Source organism: Arachis stenosperma, chromosome 5, assembly GCF_014773155.1.
Source record: "Arachis stenosperma cultivar V10309 chromosome 5, arast.V10309.gnm1.PFL2, whole genome shotgun sequence".
NCBI classification, from domain to species: Eukaryota; Viridiplantae; Streptophyta; class Magnoliopsida; order Fabales; family Fabaceae; genus Arachis; species Arachis stenosperma.
Window position 1 is genome coordinate 138776174 of NC_080381.1, and position 23802 is coordinate 138799975.

A 23802-nucleotide genomic window follows, 5' to 3' on the forward strand; every position below is an offset into this window, starting at 1 on the left:
TTATAGTTTGACTACGTATAATAATATGATAATGTATTGATTAATGACACTTAACATATTAACGTAGACGGTTATATAGAATGTTCTTTGATCACATATTAATTTGTACCACGTGTCTAATATGTAATTAGTATAATTAGAATCTCAAAAACGATTACCAATCTCAAAAATCAGTGTAACCCTTAACTCATTATTTATGCTAATAACATATATCAAAATAAATTCTTACTTTATACACAAGACATACAAATAACTTCTTCTAAGTTATACAGCAACATGATACAATAATGTCATTTTCTTTATTTCAGTGTCTATTCAGTAATATCTTGCATAAGTTTCTCCTTGTCACATCTCACACATAACTCATAGCAGTGGCTTTTAGAACCATGATCGTCTAATTATTATAGCATGAAAAAGAAAACAATTATATAATAATGAAAAATTGGCACTTTGGTCATTGCAATTTGTAAATAATGAAAATAATAAAGAGAAAAGACAAGTCCCTTTGTTTATTGGCACATAAAAGACAAGTACCGAGGACCAAACTCTTTTTGTGGCAACAATGGAATTCTCTTTGACTCTTGTTGTTATTACTAATTTTTTTCTCTCTAAAATTTCAAGAAAATTCTAGAAATTTTTATTAATATTCAGTTCGATTAAATTCCAAAAATTAATTTTGACAGTTCTACTTGTACTTGTACTTGACTCCAGTACTAAAATCTTAAACTAAGAATATACCCAATTTAATTTTAATGTACTATTATTATAAAGAAATTACACACATATATATTGGTAAAAATAATTAATTTTTTTATTTATTATTAAATAATATTTTATAGTTGAATAATTTTGTAAATGACTATTAGGATATTAAAATTCAACTCTTTCTATATACTTTAATGTTAATGAATGAGTTAGTTATATTACTTTATTATTAAAATAGCATAGAGTTAGATAATACCATTCACACACCTAATTAATATTAGGTGAAAATTCAAGTATAGTTGACTTCACGTAAAATTGATATCTGAGAGCCATTAAATAAAAATTAGTTAAATCAGTCAAATTATATAACGGTTCTCAGATATCAACTTCACATAAAATCGACTTCACCTGAATTTTCACTTTAATATTATTATATGAAATATTAATTGAATTTAAGAAAAAAGATTAAAAAAAGTACAAATTATCATTTAATCATGAGATTAAGGCATTGACAATGTAAATTTTTTTACAATAGTTGAATCACATCTGTTTTATTTAGATAATTATTTGTAAGTAATTATAAAAAAATATTTTTTTCTACCATGAATGCAAACAAATGGCATAGCAATGGTGAAAAAAAAAAAAAACTCTTTGATACATATTCCAATTTCTCTGTCTTCTTCTGAAGTTTTCATATAGCCATATTTCTCTGTACTTTGCTGTTCCCACCCCTTCTCTCTCTCTCTCTCTCTCTCTCTCTCTCTCTCTCTTCACCATAATCACAAAGTTCTAATCTTTATCACTCTGCAACTCCAAATTCTCCTTCAAAACAATCCCTTTTCTCTTCTTTGAGAATGCCAGACTCCTGTGAAGAAAAATCTGAACTTCCTTCCAAGTCAAAGCCACAAGAAGAACATGGTTTTCCCATGGATTTTGATATATACCTTGAAAGTTCATCATGGCCCTTGGATCACACCCCTTCTGCTTCCAACCCCATGTCTCCTTTCATCATAACAACCTCCTCTGAACAACCTTTTTCTCCTCTCTGGGCTTTTTCTGATGTTGAAGATGATCACAGGCATGTCAGGGTTGTTGCAGGTTCAGCTTTCTCTGAGGCCATGGATTCATCTCTTGTTTCATGTTATTTTTTGGTTTTGTGAGTTTTATTCAATGGTTCAAATTTTTGTACTTGCTTGATTCATGGTTGACTGTAACTTGAACACCTCTCACTAAACTTGCTTTAATTGATTGGGAAATTTAAGAGGGTCTTGAATTATATATTTCACTATAAATTTCTGTTATTTGGAATTTTAGCTGTATACTCCATACCTTAGAATATATGTATATTGAGGTAGTATTATTTTTGTTTAATAAAAAAGAAAAAAAAATACTTAATTAAGCTTTGCTACATATATCTGCTATCTGGGTTTAATGCTGAAATACCTTTTCATTTCTCTCTTTTCAATTTGATACTAATAGCTAAACTTCATGGCTTCCCATGATTGTTGTCTTTTACATCTTTCAATTCCTTAACTTTCAAGCTATGTCATACTTACAACAAAGCTTTTTTTTTTTCTCCCTAGAATTCTTGATTTATTGGAATTTTGACTATAGCATGTGTATGTAAAAAGTGAATTTCTTGTTCTTGAAGTAAGCTCTTGATATTATAAGATGTGGAATTCACTCAAACATGTTATTACCATTTTGTAGCCTTTTTTGTGTTTTTGCTGTCACCTGCAGTTCTTCTAACTGAAGCTACTGCTTTCAGGTGATAATACAAATACAAATACAGCAATTGAAACTGAAAATCCGGTTGAAAATGATGACAACAAAAAAATAGTGTCACCCCCCTTTGTGCCTCTTCCACCTATAAAAATTCCAGATGGTTATTGTCTAATTAAGGAAAGAATGACACAAGCACTTCGCCACTTCAAACAGTTGACTGAACAGAATTTTCTGGCTCAGGTTTGGGCACCTGTGAGGAATGGCAACCGCTATGCACTCACAACTTCAGGTCAACCATTCGTTCTTGATCCACATAGTAATGGACTACATCAGTACAGAACAGTTTCCCTGATGTATATGTTTCCTGTTGATGGGGAGAATGATGAAATCTTGGGACTTCCCGGTCGAGTTTTTCAGCAGAAATTGCCAGAATGGACTCCCAATGTTCAGTATTATACAAGTAGAGAGTACTCTCGGAGAAACCATGCACAACATTACAATGTCCGCGGAACGTTGGCTTTGCCTGTGTTTGAATCACCAGGGCAGTCATGTGTTGGTGTATTGGAGCTGATAATGACTTCAGAGAAGGTTAATTATGCTCCTGAGGTTGATAAAGTCTGCAAAGCCCTTGAGGTTGGTGTTTCTTTTCAACTCTGCTATTTATTTTAAGATGTGCATCACCTTTCCCGTCTTTGGCGAAAATCATGTGATGGCTACTATGTATTCCTTCTGTCCAATAATTACATTGACAAAATTGGTACATCCAAATTTAATGTGTCTGATACACTATCTTTGTGCTGTATCAGATTTGTTAATGTGGTCATTATTATTGGACAGAGGATGTAATTCATTTATCCTTCAAGATTGATTTGGCAATGTATTATTACACACAATTTTAAGATTCCTGAGTTACCTGCTGTCAGTTTCCTTGCAGGCAGTGAATTTGAGGAGTTCAGAAATTCTGGAACATCCATTTGCTCAGGTGATTGCATATTATGGACTAGTTGGTTTCTGTCTTGATTCTTAGTATTTTCAGTGTTTAGGATTTTATGAAGGAATATTTCCTCTATCTTCTCATAGTTTGGTAATTCTTTTACACTAGATTTGCAACGAAGGTCGCCAGAATGCGTTAGCAGAGATTTTGGAGATATTGACAGTGGTATGTGAAACTCATAATTTACCTCTTGCACAAACATGGGTTCCCTGTAGGCATCGGAGTGTTTTGGCAAACGGCGGTGGTCTTAAGAAAAGCTGTTCTAGTTTTGATGGCCACTGCATGGGGCGAGTTTGCATGTCTGCCTCCGATGTAGCATTCTATGTCATTGATGCTTATACATGGGGTTTCCATGATGCTTGCGCCGAGCATCACTTACAACAAGGTCAAGGTGTTGCTGGCAGGGCATTTTTATCCCATAACATGAGCTTCTGTGGAAACATAACTCAATTCTGCAAAACTGATTATCCTCTAGTTCATTATGCTCTCATGTTCGGGTTAACCAGCTGCTTCGCAATCTGTTTACAAAGTTCTCATACCGGAAGTGATGATTATGTGTTGGAGTTTTTTCTGCCACCTAGCATCACAAACTTTTATGAACAAAAGGATTTGTTGGGATCTATATTGGCAACAATGAAGCAGAATTTCCAGAGTCTTAAGGTTGCTGCCGGTGTGGAACTCGAGGAGGGTTGTACAATTGAAGTTGTAGAACCAATAAATGAAAGAATTCATTTGAGCCTTGAATCTGTTCCAGTTGCTCAATCTGCTAAATCACCACCACCTACGCTCAACGCCTCGCTAAATAAGGATGATGGAGTGCCACAAGGTCCGTTAGAACAGCAAATGCCGGCATGTTTGGATGATATAAATGCTGGAGGGAATCTTGGTGATAATGCAGGTGGAAGCACGAATCCGATGACTTCCTTAGATGCTAAAATCAAGAAGAAACCCTCTGAAAGAAAACGTGGAAAAGCCGAGAAAATGATTAGTCTTGAAGTTTTGCAACGTTACTTCAGTGGAAGTCTGAAGGATGCTGCAAAGAGCCTTGGTGGTATGTTCATACTTTGATTTAGTTACAAGCAATGTTTCTTGTCTTATTTTCTCTGAGCTCGAATGTGTTATTCTTGGTCTTGTTTGTACAGTTTGCCCGACGACTATGAAGCGTATCTGTAGGCAGCATGGAATATCTCGTTGGCCGTCAAGAAAGATCAACAAGGTTAACCGTTCCTTGTCGAAGCTCAAGTGTGTCATTGAATCAGTCCAAGGTGCAGAAGGAGCATTTGCTTTGAATTCTGTAAATAAAGACCCACTTCCCATTGCTGCCGGTTCCTTTACCGAGCCTTGTACTTCAAAAATGTTCAACCGGAATGCCTCGTTGAGCATCCAGCCATCCAAGACTCAGATGAATGAAAATGATTTGGATACTTCGAGAGTATCAGAGACAAACCGACAGGTGAGGATGCAAGATCAATTGCTTGAAGGGGAACAGAGTCCTGAGAAGGTGATCCATGAAGAAGGTTGGTCTACTCAAGAAGTTGGCACTAAAGATCCAGAGAAGTTTAGAAATCTTAGTGGTTCAAGTGAGGATAGCGCAAATCCCCATTCTCACGATTCATGTCATGGTAGTCCCCCAAATGAAATTTCACCTGCAAATATATTCAGACCATTCAACAAAGAGAAATCTGTTCCGTTAAGAGTTTCGGCAGAGCCAACAATGCAGCCAACTAATGCACTGAATTATGCAAATGCATATACTGCGCTTAACGTCGAGAGAACAGAACCTCGAGAACCATTTGGCAGAATGCTACTTGAGGGTGTTGGTAGTTCTAAAGACTTGAGAAATTTGTGCCCTTTGGAGGATCAAGCTTTAGAAGCTTGTGGGGTTAACCCACTATGTCATGACTTGGCTCCCAAGCAATGCATGATGGATACTACCCTTAATAGCAACAACACTATGATACCTTTTGCACCTAAGAAAGAGATGAAGAGTGTGACAATTAAGGCAACATATAAAGAAGATATCATAAGGTTTAGGGTGTCTTTGAACTGTGGCATTGTTGAACTGCAGGAAGAAATTTCAAAGAGATTGAAACTAGAAATTGGAGCATTTGATATAAAGTATCTGGACGATGATAATGAATGGGTTTTGATATCATGTGATGCAGATCTTCAGGAGTGCATGGATGTTTTAACTTCATCAGGAAGCAACATGATAAGGCTTGTGGTGCATGACACAGTTTCCATTCTTGGAAGCTCTTGTGAGAGCTCTGGGAACTGAGGATAAATAGGCTTGTATATATAGTTCCTAAGTTTGTACTCAATTATTTAGATTGTTGTACTTATGCAAGGATAGTTTTTTCCCCCAAAATTTTTTAAAGGATTGTGGTTTCTGATCAGTTCAAATTGCATAGCATGACAGTTTCCAATTCTTTAAGATTATGTGATTCAAAAATGTATGTACTCACTCAAAATTAACTACTAGTTTTCTGCAAGTCTGTTCTAATTACACTAAAAATGATTTACATATATTCTTATCTCTTAAAAACAATGTGACATAGCTATTAAAAAGAACAGTGAGAATCAAATTAAGATAATCCCTACACGTTTTGTTATACCTTTTAAGGATCTGAAAATGGATGGAATCTATGTAAGCTGAACAAATTACATCTTCATTTCTAAAACTATATAAAAAGGGCAGATGAACTCAAAAAGCTTCAATATTCAGTCAAGTGTGAAACCATCGCAACAGATGCTCCTAGATGGTTAGTAAATTCAAGGTACAAAGAGATTCAAAGATGAATCAGTATGATTTTAACAACATGGAATGCAAGTGAGCCCCTATGAATCTTGCTCAAGTGGAAACACAAATGAACCTACTTTGCAACAGTCATCACCCTGTTCTTGGATCTCCATTCTTGTTTTGCCTTTTAGGGAGACCTGCGGCAACTTTGTATTCTCTTCTTTTCATCAGAATCTCAATCACTCCGACGTTGTATATAGGACATCAAGGGGCAGAGAAGGAGAGAAGAAAAGAACTTCATCATTGGCGTCCAGCCAAATCTAAAGCAGATAAAATTGTGAATAAAGATATTCACGAATTTTATAATAATCCTCGCACAAAGGACCTTCAATAACAATTTGCTGAGTACCAGAACTTCCGCCCTATTTACATAAAAAAAATAAAATAAGAAAGATCAGAACCTTGATTTAGGAATTTATCAGCGTCATTTGTACCGGCGTTTCGAAATGATCAATTTACTAATAAAAGGGTGCAAAATTGACAAATGTTCAGGACAAGCACTTGCCTTCTGAGTTGTATCGCCAACCTTTCGGAGAGTTACATATTCTCCACATCGCAAAGCCCCACCAGAAAATTCCACCTGTAAATGGTTTTCATGTCATGATACACATTTTTATGAAGCAAATCCCACCAATTCTTTTCACTCAAATTTGGGTTGGAAAATATGTTGCAACTAACATTTTAAACATGATCAGTTTTTCACGAGGGAACTGAAGAATCACCTGAACACCCTTGCTTGAGAGGAACTGCTTGAAATCTGCCAATTTCAAATCACCAACAAGAACAGATTTATGGGGAGGAACTTGTGAAGAGACAGGGACTAGTGCAAGCATTTCATTTTCTGTTTTCTCAACTTCAGCATCAACCCAAGCTATTTCATATTCTCCCAGCTGCAGTTGAACTTATATTCATTATTCAAGACAACGAATTCCCAATCATGCAGGAAAATGCTTGGCAACAAACATATATATGAATTATAACAGTTTCAAAAATGTCTATTATTTACCTTTTTGAAGAGTACATTACTCATCAACTTCTCAGATAGTTGAACCTATATACCATGAACAAACATGACATGATTAATTTTTTACACCTTGAAATCTGATCCAGAAAACATCCCAAAATTAGAAGTTAATATACCTTGTAAGCACATAAATCAGAGGTAACATCAATTGTCTCTTCAATTTGTGGAGCATAGACGTGAGGACAAACATGCTTCAGGCAATGCTGCTTCAGATGTTCTGTAGCTTCAGCTGATCCATGCACCAAAACCTTCCAAGAGAATTAAGACTAGTCATCATTTATGACAAAAAATGAGAAAGCCAAGAGAGTCTTACTACCTTTAGGGGCAGTAATTGTTATGTATTTGAAGCAAGTTCTTATCTAATGATGAATTAAATAATTAAGTACTCAAAGCTCGTTCTTATGTAATTATGAAGTAAGTAATTATGTGTCAAAGCACCGAAGAGAATCTTACAAGCTTTAGGGGAGCCACATGGGAAAGAATATTTTTAATGGATCTTCCATCTGACCGGCCTTCGAAGTCCATATACACCAATGAACATCTGACTTGTACCTGAATAAAAGCAATGTAATTTGGCAGATTTAATATTCATAAAAGATGGCCTTTGAGATAAATTTACACCTGAAAAGCGTGCTGAAAAAAAATTAAATTGAGCTATTGGATGACTGTCTGAAAAACAGAATTAGCAGCATCTTAGAAAGCTTTGTACATCTGTGGAAGTAATAAGTTCAATGACATTGAACGTGCAAACATGAAAAAAAGAGTAAAGAGATTCAACTTAGTTCATCCAGTCAATTGATTCTCAGCACAACAGTTAAAATTCAAATGCATGTATATAAATTTTCAATTTATAAGAAGCAGAAACAAAAAAATATATTGCTGCTTACAGTCCTTTCATCAGATATGACTTTTGATGGCTTTGTATCAAGTATCAAACTTGCAGCACCTTCATCTAGTTTTCCATTTATATCACCTCCTGCCTGAAAGAAAATAGGAAAAGCTATAAACAACAAGTATGTTTTATAATATATGGTTGCATATACAAGAAAAATTTTCATTCGTAATATCAGGTTGTAACAATTATTTTAGAATTTAGAAGAAATGAGGGGTATATGCTATGAGACTTACATGCATTGCTCCCTGATCCATGTCTTCATCCTTTATTACATAATCATCTGGATTTATGACTTCACCGAAATCATCCCACTCTGATGTATTCTCATAACAAGGAAACATTGGGGCAATGCTTGTTGAAGGTGGAACAAACCCATCTATTAATATGTCCCTGTATCCTCCACCTCGTGGACCAGCAGCTGGAAGTGCAGTTCAAATTACTTATGGTAAGATTTTAGACATTTGAAAAAGAAAAGGTCCATGACCAAAAAGAAAAAAAAAAAAAACAAGAAAAGGGTAAAAGTTAACACAACATAAAATCCTTGTGCAAGAAACTCTCAAGAAATGCATAACAAAACTTTTCAGGAGACGCAAAATAACTGAGAAATATATATACCTCCTATTTATTTAAGTTAATTGGGGGCATGCTCACGTTAAAAGTTCATAAAATAATAAATATTTGAAAGGTGTTGAATCTGACAATTTGATTCAGTTTGTCTAATTTATTGAAATGGTTATTTTGTAGGATAAGGTAAAATGTCATTGTTCTTCTACTTTAACATTTAAATGCAAGGTATCCTAAGGCTCAAAACCAATTGAAGACAAACAAATGCATTTCTACAGTTTTAGAAAATTTCAAACATACTACTGATGAATATGAAATAGTCAAAGCAGAATGGTTATGCTTACAGAAACATGAGCTAGATAAATATCTAATCTAATCCAAAACATTTAACCGAAAAACCGCAAAATAGCACCAGGTTTATGCCATATCTTCTACTTGCGTGGGGGAAAAAAAAAACACTTAAAAAAATAGCTCCAAAACCATTTGTAAGACTCCTTACCTTCAGCTGATAGATGATCATTGCTAGCATCAACAACCATTGGATCACTAACATTATTATCAGGCCCCTGAGATGCTTTCAATTCTTCTTCTTTCATAAGACTAGCTTTTAAAGCTTCTTCTTTTTTTATTCTATTTTGCTCTTCTTCATAGGCAATTAGTTCGTCCCCAACTAAAGGAACCCGCTTTGACACAGTGACTTTGACGGCTTTTGGAGGTGGATCAGCCTGAAGCATACGAGCTAGTGTTGCATACTATGTATCCAACACATAAGGATTGACCCAAAACATGCGATGGCAGAAACCAATTGTAAGTGCTTAAGAATATGAATTATAGATAAAAGTAAGTTTACATGATCAATGATCCTTTTGCCATTCTCATTGCACCACAATAACAAAGAAATCAACGAAAAAAAAACCTCTAGAATTCTTCAAAAATCAAATTGGAAGTATATTCTACAGGGCTAAGAAAATATCTAACATGCTAAAATTCACACGATACTTATACGTGTGTGGGGCTAAAAATTTGTGTCAAGAGAACATTGCTGCTGAGAAAATCGCTTGGTATAATAACAACACTATTTCAATTTGCTGCCACATACAACTAAATTCTTTATATAATCACTTGCACTAGATGCCTCAGATGTGAAATAGGTAAACCCTGCTATACCTTATTTTGTTTCAAATCTAACACTAAAACATGATAGAAAAGGCCCAAAAGGGGAACAAAATCTATAATCTAAATAGATACCTGGCCTCTTTCAGTAAAAAGCACAAGATTTTTCACGTCGCTGGCCCACTCAACAAATATATCATGAGAAAAACCAGTTTCCAAGCTGGCCATGGATGCCAGGACAACCTATGGAAGACACATCAGAGTCAGTAAGGAGGTTGATGTGATTAAAAGCAAGCATTCAAATTCAACCTACCTTTGGACCATCTGGAGCATTGTCAAGCTCGGCCTTGTTAATCAGAAGTGTGATATACCTACAAGTACAAGACACAAGAAAAACAATATTAAATAACCACACACAAAACATCTCAGAGGAATAAAAAAGGAGCGAATACAAATATTACTCCAAACTTAAGAGACTGCTTACTTGAGAAGAAATATATTCTCACGAGTTTGTTCAAAGGACTTTGCTATGGAATCACTCATCCACTCAAGGAAACTCTTCACATAATCTATTGTGCTGGATGCAACATAAGTCAGAAAGTATATAGGATAGGTCAAGTTTTCGTCAGCCCAGTACTGCAATCAGAAATAACTAGTGTCAACTGACACATAAATTCAGGAATAAAAATGAAAAAGGAGAGTGAAACTGTAAAAGCACAATATCTGCACTGACCGATTCTAAAATCAAAATAAGTTCCAACACCCGTCCAGTAGTGTCAATAGGAAGTAATACATTGCCACCTGCCCTTAGAGTCTTCTTTAAGATATCTAAAAATCAAGCAGATATACGATAAGAATAACCAATGCACATGAATCCATAAATGTATAATTCATGTCACAAACAAACATATTTGTTTGCTCTTAATAGATAAGAGATAAAGTCACATACCACCAAATTCTTTATCCTTTTGACGTCTGTAAGGCTGATTGTTCAAAGCATTGTAAGCATCTGTTATTAGAACAGCTGGTCTCACAAAAGAACCTAGAACAGTTCCATTCAAATGCCTAATAAAAATTAGATTGATAAGTACCTTTCTTCTTGCTATATAAATATGAGATGAAATATAACATTGAAAGCTAAAATATTTTTTACCTTTCCCTCCGATGATTAAAATCAACAGCATATATCACATCCTCACCATCCTTTGTAATTTTCCATATAGTGCCTCCCAACAAATGTCCAGCAACGTGAGGTGCAATCACAATTCCCTCTCCCTTGCCTATCAGTTGTTTAAGTTATGCAACATGTAAATTTTGGATTTTCAGATGGACTTCAAAGAAATTTTACCATAGACAGGGAATTTCGTTATGGTCATTGGTGTTGCCGTTGCATAGGATTAGGGGGTTCAGAAACTAACTTATAGTGTTTACGCATACAGACAATTAGAAAAGGAAGTAGGGAGAAAGGAGAAGAGGAGAGCATAAGAAGGTAACCTGAGAAATGATGATTTTGAGAGTATGTTAGCTTTGTTACACTTTGGAATGCAGAATCAATATCATCAAGTGTGAACAGATCAAACTCTGATACTTGCTGCAAAAAAAAATGAGATACATCTGAATCTAACTATTTGGTTATAACATGCACATTTTCCGAATGCTGCTTACTGAAAAATAAAGCTCTGACATAAAAACAAAAGAGGTCCAATCCAAAAGCCTACAAATAAAAAAGAATACCCTAAAACCCTATTAACCTAGATGAAATTTCACCTTTCTTGAGAGGAACTGGTCATACATGGTGAGAAGGCCCAATCTATAGACAGGCTCAGTCGAAAATACCGGAGCAGCAAGTCCGAGCTGCTTCATGGCATATGGGAGGGCACCAAGGTGAAGGGTATCCGGATGTGAAAGCAACACAGCATCAATAGTTGGTGCTACCCTACATTACATTACATTGCCAGCCACAACACAACCTTAATGATGAATCCAATATAACAAAAACACAAGCATGCTCAAACACCAATGCCATTGTCACCATGAACATTGCATTTCCCAATTGCCATTAACAATAAATTCAGTATGCCAGTACTAATCAACAACTAGGAGAGCTGAAAATAGCATCATAAATTAATGACATGAAAGATATTTAGATGAAAAATAGCGAGTGAGTGAATGAGAGGGAGTTACTTGGAGAGGGGATGAAGGAGGGAAGGGTCAAAATGGTCATTCCAGCCACAGTCGACGAGGAAGTTGAAGCCATCGATGGAGACCAAATAGGAGAGAGGGTTCTCGTTGTACACTCCACACAGTGGCGTTACCTGCACCGAAGTTCCCATCTTTTCTGCTACGCTATGCGCTTTCTGCTGCTACCTTGAGCTACGACCCCAAACACTGCAACCTCATGGGGTTTAAACTTGAGAGAGAGAGAGAGAGAGAGAGAGAGAGAGAGAGAGAGAGAGAGAGTTAATAAAGAACCAAGAGAGTAAATCATGTAATAGATAATCGATAGTGAAAATGTTAAAAAAGTTATTTTTATTGCTAAACCCTAGTAAATATTTTTATTTACAAAATCTCATTCTTTGCCAATTGATATTGGCATTTGGCACAATCAGATTCTCAAAAAATAAATAAATAAATTAGAAGATAGCAACATATATTTTGAGATTTTCAACGCTACACCAACCAACCCAGGAGTAGTGTGTTACGACTAGAAGCCACAGACCACAAACGAAGGAAGAAAGAAAGAAGAGAACAATAACATTCCTTCCCCTCTTTAATACCAACGAATTCTGCTATTTCTTCTACTAACTACCCTTTAAATTATACCATTCTATTATATTCTCTCTTCCTCTCTTTTCAATCACGGTTTTTTGGTTTGATGATGGCTATGGTGACTGCAACGAGCTCTTCTCCGAGCTCACTCCAGCTTCGATTGGCTTTCAATGCCGCCAATTGCAGGAGATTCCCCTTCACTCTTCGTTTCCGAACCCTCAATTTCAACCCTCGTCTTCGCCTTTTCTGTGTCGCCGAGACCGGAAACGGTTCTGACAAGGCCTCGTGGACCGGCTCCGACCTCAAAGGCGACGGCTTTTCCGGTTGGTCCGACTCTGATGCCGCGGACCAGGCCGATAAGAAGGAATCATTTGGAGGTGAGTACAAAAATGCTTTCAGAATGAATTAAACAGTGTTAATTTAACTTAATTGTTTATCTCTAGCTAGATTAGTTCGTTGTAGTGAAATCTGGATATTGGTGATTTAGACAGAACAAAAGAAATAACTTGGAGTAGCTCAATTGTGTGTGTAACCCTCTTCTATCATAGCAAGTTATTTGTTATTACAATTATGGTAGTTATTTGCTGAGGAAAGTTTGATCTTTGATGCATGGAGGACCTTTGATTCGGGGCTGGTATTGATTTCGGTTGGTTTATTCGATTCGATTGCATGATGTTAGGCATTAACAAATATGGTTGGGAATCTAAAAATCTGAGAATTGAGATACAGGATGTCAGGATTGGAGTTGGTGAAAAACTATTCTATTGTACTTGTTGGTGTTATCAATGCCACACTACTTACTAACACTTTTGAAGTAGCTTGCTTTCAGGAGTTGTGGGAGTGGGAGTGGCTGGGGTCCTTCTTCTTACAGGGCTTACCTTCGCTGCATTATCTCTTAACAAACGAGTCGGTTCAAGTAAGTAATTGTTTATTTTCTATCTTGTGTGGTAACAATGAAGTTGTGTTAGGTGTAAATAGGATTTTTCTGCATTTGAGTGGAGTAAGTTACTTGATGGAATGTGTGTGGCTGGATACAGGACCAGAGCAACAAATGAAGCCCCTCACTGCACACCAGGAGACACTTTTATCTTCAGATGACCGTAATGATGAAATTACCGAACAAGTTAATGCTAGCATCAAGGTGGAACAGGGAAACGGTAACACAGAAGGTCAGGTTGATATATCTAGGGATTACCCATCTCTCGAGTCTGATAATACTCTCAATGACTATAGTACTGTTGATGATTTGGATATAGGATCGCAATTGGTAGAGAATACTAGAAACACCTCCAATGGTATTGATGCTGATGATGCCACTAAGCCTATATCTGTTCTAGAAGATTTAGAGCAAGAGTCATCTTATGATGACAAGCTAGATATTCCCAGTGAAAATGCAACACCACTTAACTTTTCTGAATCTGAAAGTACTTTTGCTGCTATTAATACTTATGAATCTATAGATAGCAAACCTGTTGTAGATTCAGCTGAAACCATTATTGAAGTTAAGGAGAACCAATTCAATGTTGAACCAGGAAACACACTTGATGATGATGCTAAGTGGCTTCATCTTAATACTGAGCAGCAGGATGAAATAACCAACCCAAGTGGCAGTAGAGGTTCTTCTATTTCGAATAAATCTGTTGCTGATAATGAGACTGAAACTGTAAGTGTTACAGTCAATCCTGAGTCAAATAGCATTGTTTCAGTTCCTGAGTTTTCTCCTCGTGATGATCAAGAGAATGCTCTATCAACTTCAGCAAAAGAAAACATCGATCTGAAAAAAACACAAGACTCAGCTGATGGAAATAAGTCATCCTTGGAAGAGAAGGGCATTCCTGGAAATGATGTGCGTAGAAATGATAACGATGAAGTCCATGCTAGATCCCTTTTCTCTGCTCCAGGTATTCCTGCTCCAACAGTGGTTTCTGCAGCTTCACAAATGCTTCCAGGAAAGGTTTTGGTTCCTGCAGCTGTTGATCAGGTTCAGGGGCAAGCACTAGCTGCATTGCAAGTTTTAAAGGTAGTTATTTGTTAAAACTCACTTTCTGCAAGGTGACTTAAGTATTTTCTGCCTTCAATTCTATTTTCTTTATTTAGAACTTTTGGTCATTGCTTGTTTTGAAAGTTATTCAAAATAATTACACACACTGATACGTATATGGTCAAAACAACCATAGATTTTTTTATTTTATTGAATTTTATCAAGGCAGAGATAGAATTGCGTACAGAACTTAAGTGCAAAAGATACATAATTATCCAAAATCCCCAAATTTAGCACTAACTTACTGACCTAAGCTTGAGCTTTATTGGCTCTCTACAATGTGTCCTAAATCATACTCTTACTATTGAAGATTTGCTGGTACTGTCGAAGAAATTAGAAAACAACTGAAATTGAAGATTTCATTTAGCTTTACGCTTTCTTTCATTCAAGGGACAATAGGTCAAGCATTATGTTTGCAAAGAAGATTCATAGAGTTAAAGAACTACTGAAAGATACTAATGAAATCAGTTTGTTCATAAAATAACACCGATTGTTCCCCCAAAAATTATATCCCTGATTTAGTTTAGATATTTGGTGACTTCAGAAAGATATCTTTTGTTCACTTGAAAAATGTTACATCCTCAGGTTATTGAGCCTGATGTTCAACCTAGTCACTTATGCACACGTCGTGAATATGCTCGGTGGTTGGTGACTGCTAGCAGTGCTCTATCAAGGTAGTGGTTTATCTTCTCTTCGTCTTCGTCTTCCTCTTCCTCATTATTTTTCTCACTTTCTTTCTGTAAATAATAGTGAGATGTAAACAAAGCTAACTGTTCATCAGGCATGTAATATATGGCTTTCTATGTGCCTTTCTGGTTTTGTTAGGAATACAATTTCGAAAGTGTATCCTGCCATGTACATAGACAATGTTACTGAGCTTGCATTTGATGATATCACCCCTGAAGACCCTGATTTTTCTTCTATTCAAGGTTAGAATAGGACACTTTAATACATATATTTAACAACTCACCTATTTGTACAAGAGTATCATGTCTAAACAATATTGATGTCACAGGTTTGGCAGAAGCTGGACTTATTGAAAGCAAGCTTTCGAGACATGATATACAGTTGTCTGCAGATGAAGACGGTGGCCCATTTTACTTCTCTCCTGAAAGGTATGCATTTATGGCTACCTATCTGTCTTTGCTAATGCATTACCATTCCAAAATCAGAGTTAATGCGATACTCCAAAATATATATTTTCTTTTAAGACTTGCAATATTCATCTTATTTATTGCCCTCTGTCTGAATGTGGAATTTTCTATGGCATTGGATATAATGATGATCTCCCTTCTCTCCTACATTCATTTCTACAGCCCTTTATCACGCCAAGATCTTGTAAGTTGGAAAATGGCCCTGGAGAAGAGACAGCTTCCTGAAGCTGACAGAAAGGTTGCTTAACTTGTTATTTTGATATGCTCAACTATACTCTTGATTCAAGTTACATTGAACTGATCTGTTTGCGTTCATCAAACTGAATGATTGATGTGCAGACACTGTACAAACTTTCCGGGTTTATCGACACTGAAAAGATACACCCTAACGCTTGTCCTGCACTAGTAGCTGACCTCTCTGCTGGTGAACAGGGTATTATAGCTCTTGCATTTGGTATGTCATATTTCAAATTAAATTTGATTTGATTTTGCCTACTTGTTACTCCTTTTCCCCCTCTTAGTTGTTTCTTATTTACTTTTGGTTTCCAACTTTCATTCATTTTTCATTTTTGGGGGGTGGGGTGGGGGTACTCAAGGTTATACACGATTGTTTCAGCCAGAGAAACCAGTAACCAATGCCCAAGCGGCTGTTGCCCTTGCTACCGGAGATGCTTCTGACGTAGTCAGTGAAGAGCTTGCACGCATTGAAGCAGAGTCTATGGCTGAAAACGCTGTTGCTGCACATAGTGCTTTGGTAGCTCAGGTTGAGAGGGATATCAATGCAAATTTTGAGCAGGAGCTTTTAATAGAGAGGGAAAAGATCAACAATGTTGAAAAAATGGCCGAGGAGGCAAAACTAGAGTTGGAAAGGCTAAGAGCCGAGAGAGAAAACGAAAATATTGCTTTGTTGAAGGAACGTGCTGCTATTGAATCAGAAATGGAGGTCTTTTCAAGGTTAAGGCGTGAGGTTGAGGATCAATTACAAAGCCTTATGAATAACAAAGTTGAAATAGCTTATGAAAAAGAGAGGATCAACAAGCTTCGAGAGGAAGCTGAAGTCGAAAACAAAGAGATTGCCCGTTTACAGTATGAGCTAGAGGTTGAAAGAAAAGCCTTGTCCATGGCCAGGTAGAATCTTCAAATTTGGATAATCTTATTCTGCCCCGTCATAAATCCAATTTTCTAAGCTTATTACAAGTTGAATATTTGGTTTTAAATGTATGTAAATCTTGAACTCAGGGCTTGGGCAGAGGATGAGGCGAAACGAGTTAGAGAACAAGCAAAAGCTTTAGAGGAGGCTAGAGACCGTTGGGAGAGGCATGGAATCAAAGTTGTGGTCGACAATGATCTTCGTGAGGAAGCATCTCCTGGAGTTACATGGCTCAACGCTGGAGAACAGTTCTCCGTTCAAGGAACAGTCAACAGGGCTGGTAGCTTATTGGACAAGCTCAAAAAAATGGCAGCAGATGTCAGAGGAAAATCTAGAGAAACAATTGATAAGATTATCAACGTGATTTCTATATTCATATCAAACTTGAGGGAATGGGCATGCAAAACTCGAAAACAGGCTGAAGAGTTAGGAGAAGCCACCATATCAAAGGCAGGTAAGTCAGCTCAAGAGCTGCAGCAAGGTGCTGTCGAATTTGGATATGCTGTCAAAGAAGGTGCAAAGCGAGTTGCTGGTGATTGTAGAGAAGGAGTTGAGAAACTCACTCAAAAGTTCATCAAGACCTGACCCTTCCCTTCTTTGCATCTCCAAAGTTTTCCAAGCATAGAGTTACTTATTGGGCAAGGTTGTAGTTTTCTTTGGTTTTTCTTTTTCCAATGCTTCATCAGAGATGGTTTACCAGCTGCAGATAAAAATGCCTTCCAAAGATCACAACATATTCATGTGAATCCATGATTGTATAAGTGAGACTTGTAGGAATTTTAGTTGAGAAATAATGGGTTGCAACTCAACATTTTGCCTTCCGTGTTCAACATGTGCAGTTCATTCCACTTACATGTGAAAATAAAGGAGTTAAACCAAAGGCCAAATTTTGACATGTGCATTGTTTTTGTTTTTCACTTTGGTTAACAATTTCTTTGTACTTTTACTTCTCAGTCTCAGGAAACATAGAAAAACTACGTATTTTCTGTTTCTGTTATTTTTTAAAGTACTTCTAAATATAATCAATTGATTTTTGTACAAAATTAAATCCAAAAATAACCGTTAAATTGAATGAAATGCTTAATAGAAGATTATGTTGTCAACAAAATTATCAATGAAAACAGAATATTAACAATTTGGCAAACAATTTACCAATATATTCAAAATATTAACTACTTTAGTTATACTCAGGATTAATTCGTCCGACAAAATCAACCGTAGTACCAAAAAAGTTTTTGTTGTGGCAAATTTACACAACGAATAATTTTGCGAGGACTCTGATTTCTATTTAGTATTTAAGAGTTAAATTTTTGTTCTTTATATATACATAATTTTACCCCATCATCTTCTATGGGCACTTCTATTTCTTGACTAGAAAAATATACTACATAAATGATCTCAATATTTGCTCTGCGAAAATTATACCAAACAAAAAGAGAATACAAACAAGGATCAACCAACTACATTAACTTGGAGAGTAAAGTGTTACGTTTGCCTGCTATAAAAATATACATATACTCGTGATTAGATATGGTAGGTGGGATCAATTTTACTAGGAACCTGTTTAAATGAGACAACATTGGCTTGAAAAAGTTTTAATCTCATGTTAAGACTCAAAATAATCCAATGGTATTTTCCAAAAATCACATAATCAAAACAGATCATATCTAAAAGTAAAAGATTACACTGATAAATTGAACCAAACAAAACTAAGATATAGCTTGTCCTTCAAAAACACCTTCAAAAACACTGATCCCCCCAGAACACTGGAATGAACCAAAGTAAACACTTACTTCTTCTTGTCACCGCCTCCACCAGCCCTGCACAAAATTAATAAGTAGCATAACAAATCTACCTTCATGAATTAATAACCAGATGACATTGCTAACAAATCAAAACAAACACAAAAGAATTAAGTGTGAACCTCATCTTTCTGAGGACATTGGACATCTCCTCTCTCTTCCTCTTGGCACGTTTGTGGGTACCGAGCTTCCTCTTGGCAACCTTCAATGCCCTCTTATCCTTTCCAACCTTCAGCAACTCAGTTATACGCTTTTCATACGGCGCAAAACCAGCAACCTCGCGAATGAGATTCCTCACAAAGTGCACCCTCTTGCTTGTTTTCTGTTCAATACAACATGTCCCTTTAGAAACCACATTTAAGATAAGCTCAAGACATAAAAAACTATAACTATAGTATCATTTCTCGGGGTAATTTTATTCAACAGTGGTTGATCCCTTAAACAATTTCATCCTTCCGTATATTTTACAATTCCATCATTCAGCACTATGTAAGACATTCAAGTACAGAGAATAGTATGCTTCATAATTCCAACTATCACCAAACATTAACCCTATGCCATTCCAGATTGGGCTAGTACGTGCAGCATAAATAACAATAAAGTTCAACCATGAAGCAAACCTCTTTCAGCCAACTTTTTGAAATTGCTCTTTTACCCTAAACTCTAAATTTTAAACCCCAAAACCACAAATTCTAAATCCTAAATATTCCAAAATAAAAATGAGTTAAAAACTAATTTTACAATAAAGAAAAAAAAGTTGGCTAATGTTGTTCTTATACTAATTCAAATCAACAGCATCAAGAATAATGCATTAACATAAACTCAGCTATATCTTACATCCGTTCAGCAAAATTCAAATATAAAACATAATATATGCACACAACAATAATCACTAGTATAATCGAACGTAATAAAGTAAAATTAAAATCTAATACATGTGGATGAATGCTAATTCCCTTAATAAAAAAAAAAAAACTTACTCCTTTGCGATCTCTGGGGCGGGGAGGCAGCTCCTTCTTGGTGACGATATGACCCTTGTTCATTCCAACGAAAAGACCCGTACTCGGTGCCTTCGGAGCCATTTCCTGATCCAAACAAACAACAACAACAAGAAACGCTCAATTTAGAAAACACGCAACCATTTTCACCAATGATGAAATCAGAATCAAAGAGTAGACTTTCTTATGATCGAATCAAACATTGTATTGATTGAAAGTGAGAGAAGAAGAGTAAAAGATTACCTGACGAGGGTTATGCTAGTGATAGAAAGAACTAGGGTTTTTGGAGTAATACTGCTTCGCCTTTTAAAGCAGCTACAAACAGAAAGAAGCTACTCCACCTGATTCGTATCGGGTCGGGTCACCATGACGCTCTTTGGTATTTTTGGGTCTGAGGTATAGGCCCAATTACTTTTTTTACTTTTTTGACGGTTTGGGCTTTTATTTTCATCACATGTTAGGATATACTGATTTTATCCTTACCAAAAAAATGATATACTTATTTAATTATTTTACACTTTTGATTAAACATACGAAAATAAAATGTCATATTTAAATTATAATACAATGGTTGTATGGTTGATGAATGGAAATATAAGTTTATAATTTGTACAAATTATGTTCATATTATTTGCTAATGAAATAAATAAAAAAGAGCTCAATTTTCGTGAATAAAATTTGATCTACTTGACAATTTGTCTCACTTTCACACCTAATAACAACCAAATATTTAGTCAACTTCAGATAAAAAATATAATATCGAACAAAAATTGATCAACAAAAATATTTATAAATACAAAAAGTCATTCATCAAATATTTGTATACGGAAGTACAACTATTATAAAATTCATTATTCAATTAAGAAAAGTAGAACTACTCTAGCAGTATTTAAAAACATGGGAGAAACAATTAACAAAAGAAGAAGAAAAACATGGGAGAAATGGTCCCAACCTACTTCACTTGCATCATTGGTTTGGTTGCATGAGTGGCTATTGGCTCTGCTTTTGGATTTTCCTTCAAAAATGTACTATAACTCGAAAACCATTTTTCATTCTTTTATTTTTTGAATTTTTTTATATAGAAGACCAAAACAATTTTGTTCTCTTTCATCAATACCTTTGAACTTTGAAGCTTCTCCGAGGTGGTGTGTTCAAACAATGATGATGCAACCTATGAAACTGTCAAAGTTTCTGTATTTGAAAGAAAGTTCTTTTTTGAAGTTCCAGGCTTCTCTAATAACTGGTCAACGACTCAACGTTCAGATTTGGTCAAGGGTATCTCATCTTTTCCCATTTTCTTCATTTCTTCATCATTTGCCACGTTTGAGTTTCGGTTTTCCTAAGAATACAGCCCTTCATAGAAATTTCAGCTAAGTTTACTAAATTCTCCTTGTTCTGTTCTATAGTTTCTATTTGTCTCTGTTGTTAATAAAGAACTTATCACAAGTTGTTTATTACATCTATTTTTCGTCACTGAATTGTATAATTGAAAGTTGGAACCATCAAACCAACTTACCTATCTCTCCATAATTGAAAAAAGCTTTTAGTTTCTGCATCTGCTGCTATACAAGATTATGGTTTCTGATCATTATTAGTTCCACAATTTTAGTTTATAGTTCAGCTTGGAAGATCAAGGAGGAAATTAAAGTTTATAGTTAAGCTTCCAATTTTGGTGTTCATGATTGTTTCTGTATAAGAAAATCATTGCCTAAGGGAGATTTGTGCAAAACTTATATGCTAGTGTTTGGCCTACTTAGCATGAACAATGTCAATCCTGTGTGGCCTTCCTCTTCTTGAGTGTGTGTATTGTCTCGGTTGCGCTCGCTGGGCTTGGAAAAGATGTCTTCACAATGCAGGCCATGACAGTGAGAATTGGGGCTTTGCCAACGCCGAAGAGTTCGAGCCGGTCCCTCGCCTTTGCAGATACATCCTAGCTGTGTATGAAGATGATCTTAGACACCCCCTTTGGGCACCTCCTGGTGGTTATGGAATCAACCCAGATTGGCTAATACACAAGAAAACATACGAAGATACTTGCGGAGGCGCTCCACCCTATATATTGTATATTGATCATGATCATGCTGATATAGTTCTTGCCATCAGGGGCCTAAACTTGGCAAAAGAGAGTGACTATGCAGTTCTTTTGGATAATAGATTGGGGAAGAGGAATTTTGATGGAGGGTATGTTCACAATGGGCTATTGAAAGCTGCTGGATGGATTTTGGACACAGAATGCAAGGTTCTGAGGGAGTTGGTGGAAACATATCCAGATTACAGACTTACTTTTGCTGGACATTCACTTGGATCAGGAGTTGCAGCTATGTTGACCATGGTGGTGGTGCAGAATCGCGATAAGCTTGGAGATATTGACAGGAAGAGAGTCAGGTGCTACGCCATCGCACCGGCTAGGTGTATGTCGCTAAATTTGGCGGTGCGATATGCAGATGTCATCAACTCTGTTGTGTTGCAGGCAAGTATCAGAATCTCAAATGTTTTACTTGCATGGTTGCAGCATCTATGTAAGTTCTTCATGAATTCCCTTGCAAAATCTTGAGGCATTTTATCTTAAGTTTCTTGTTGTCAATATTTGTATTAAGTAATTTAGGTAATGTCCTTATCTTGTTCAATAACTATTATGCCTATACTTAAAACTATTAAACAAAGGCTAATCACAAGCTTAGCATGCTAACTTAAATTTGATGTTAAATGCTCTTTATACACTGATTAGGATGACTTCTTACCAAGGACAGCCACCCCATTGGAAGACATATTCAAATCTGTTTTCTGGTATGTCATAAGGACCTCTATAACAAAATCTTTCGTGTATTTTATATTCTGACATGTATTCTATACGAGTGACTGAGATAATAGTTCAGTTTGCAACAATAGCGTAGTTAAATTGAATACTCGTAGACGAAAATGATTCATTAATTACAGAAAATCATAGTTACAAAGATATTTTCTATGGCTGGCAGTTTGCCATGCCTATTGTGTTTGAGGTGCATGAGAGATACATGCATATCTGAGGAGAAGCTGCTCAAAGATCCAAGGAGACTCTATGCACCTGGTCGCCTTTATCACATTGTTGAGAGAAAGCCTTTTAGGTATGTTTAAAGAACCTTATGCTAAATTCTAACTATCTTTTTGAAACTCCACTCCAACCATCTTTTCATGGTAAAATATGTTAACCTGATTGTAATAAGAAAGATGTTTAACAACCTTGTTTGCAGAATGGGAAGGTTTCCCCCGGTTGTAAGGACGGCGGTGCCTGTCGACGGAAGATTCGAGCATATAATCCTTTCATGTAACGCCACGTCTGATCATGCCATAATTTGGATAGAGAAAGAAGCACAAAAGGCTCTAGATGTAAGTCTACCAACCTTTGTAAACTGTTTTATGCAATATGCGGAACAGAAAGATTTTTGAACCCCTAAATTCTGATATAAACTCAGCTGCAGTTAACTTCATTTAACGACTCTGAACTATCAATTTCGCATGAAATTAACTGCACTTGAGTTTTCACCTTCTAATAATCTCCCTTGAATCAAGTTCCTTGTGTTTTCTATGTACTGCAGTTAATAATAGAGAAAGACCATGATGCCATGGAAATCCCTGAGAAACAAAAGATGGTGCGTCAAGAAACAATGACTAGGCACAAAGAAGAACACAGAGCAGCACTACAGAGGGCTAAGACATTAGATGTTCCTCATGCTTATACGCCACCATCAGAATATGGCACTTTTGATGATGAGAAAGAAGAAGAAGAAAAGAGCTCAAGAAGAAGATTAAAGGGTGGTTCTTCTTCTTTTGGTTCAACTCCTAATAAAACCAATAATGCTAGTGAAAGCTGGGATGAGTTAATTGAACGCCTTTTTGATAAGGATGAGCATGGCCACATGGTGCTGAAGAAATAATGGTAAATTTTATGTATCATTCTAATTGAAAGCCAAATTAGTTCATTCTTTTGTGATTTTTCCCTCTTTATGTGTAATTTTAGCTGAAAGATGGAACTAGAAATGAAGGTTGATGAATTTATTTTGAAATATTTGAGCATGAACAATTCTAACA

At 36.0% G+C, this 23802-nt stretch overlaps 5 protein-coding genes across 11 annotated transcripts; 3 read left to right on the forward strand and 2 right to left on the reverse strand.

Moving 5' to 3' along the window:
- The first annotated feature begins 1418 nt into the window (after positions 1–1418).
- LOC130982111 (protein NLP6-like) lies at positions 1419–5894 on the forward strand. 2 transcript variants are annotated; one of them, XM_057905972.1, is made up of 5 exons: positions 1419–1803; positions 2474–3063; positions 3365–3412; positions 3533–4475; positions 4567–5894. In XM_057905972.1, exons 1-5 carry the CDS (start codon positions 1560–1562, stop codon positions 5700–5702), a joined length of 2961 nt encoding a protein of 986 aa, XP_057761955.1. In that variant the 5' UTR covers positions 1419–1559; the 3' UTR covers positions 5703–5894. The 2 variants fall into 2 exon arrangements, with proteins under 2 accessions (XP_057761955.1, XP_057761956.1); XM_057905973.1 differs by having other exon boundaries at positions 1745–1861.
- Positions 5895–5985: 91 nt separating this feature from the next.
- LOC130982113 (cleavage and polyadenylation specificity factor subunit 2) lies at positions 5986–12594 on the reverse strand. The gene is made up of 19 exons (XM_057905979.1): positions 12505–12594; positions 12005–12230; positions 11588–11756; positions 11315–11411; positions 10974–11100; positions 10770–10885; positions 10554–10648; positions 10305–10456; positions 10134–10191; positions 9956–10063; positions 9207–9459; positions 8377–8561; positions 8136–8228; positions 7702–7800; positions 7365–7496; positions 7231–7275; positions 6947–7114; positions 6730–6804; positions 5986–6586 (listed from the first exon to the last, which is right to left on the reverse strand). The coding sequence occupies exons 2-19, from the start codon at positions 12151–12153 to the stop codon at positions 6485–6487; spliced, it is 2223 nt and encodes a 740-aa protein (XP_057761962.1). The 5' UTR covers positions 12154–12230; positions 12505–12594; the 3' UTR covers positions 5986–6484.
- A 38-nt stretch (positions 12595–12632) lies between these two features.
- LOC130982112 (uncharacterized) lies at positions 12633–17884 on the forward strand. Of its 5 annotated transcripts, none has more exons than XM_057905976.1 (11): positions 12633–12966; positions 13419–13505; positions 13627–14205; positions 14296–14609; positions 15216–15304; positions 15456–15559; positions 15646–15745; positions 15947–16022; positions 16124–16238; positions 16381–16912; positions 17024–17884. In XM_057905976.1, the coding sequence occupies exons 1-11, from the start codon at positions 12696–12698 to the stop codon at positions 17517–17519; spliced, it is 2763 nt and encodes a 920-aa protein (XP_057761959.1). In that variant the 5' UTR covers positions 12633–12695; the 3' UTR covers positions 17520–17884. The 5 variants fall into 5 exon arrangements, with proteins under 5 accessions (XP_057761959.1, XP_057761958.1, XP_057761960.1 ...); XM_057905975.1 differs by having other exon boundaries at positions 13627–13758; positions 13846–14609; XM_057905977.1 differs by having other exon boundaries at positions 13627–13758; positions 14122–14609; positions 17024–17882.
- Positions 17885–18513: 629 nt separating this feature from the next.
- On the reverse strand, positions 18514–19967 carry LOC130982116 (60S ribosomal protein L36-3-like). The gene is made up of 3 exons (XM_057905983.1): positions 19717–19967; positions 18859–19058; positions 18514–18754 (listed from the first exon to the last, which is right to left on the reverse strand). The coding sequence occupies exons 1-3, from the start codon at positions 19816–19818 to the stop codon at positions 18724–18726; spliced, it is 333 nt and encodes a 110-aa protein (XP_057761966.1). The 5' UTR covers positions 19819–19967; the 3' UTR covers positions 18514–18723.
- Positions 19968–20658: 691 nt separating this feature from the next.
- On the forward strand, positions 20659–23777 carry LOC130982115 (uncharacterized). Of its 2 annotated transcripts, none has more exons than XM_057905982.1 (6): positions 20659–21009; positions 21476–22204; positions 22463–22521; positions 22710–22838; positions 22965–23100; positions 23310–23777. In XM_057905982.1, exons 2-6 carry the CDS (start codon positions 21500–21502, stop codon positions 23646–23648), a joined length of 1368 nt encoding a protein of 455 aa, XP_057761965.1. In that variant the 5' UTR covers positions 20659–21009; positions 21476–21499; the 3' UTR covers positions 23649–23777. The 2 variants fall into 2 exon arrangements, with proteins under 2 accessions (XP_057761965.1, XP_057761964.1); XM_057905981.1 differs by having other exon boundaries at positions 20660–21009; positions 21344–22204.
- Positions 23778–23802: the final 25 nt, after the last annotated feature.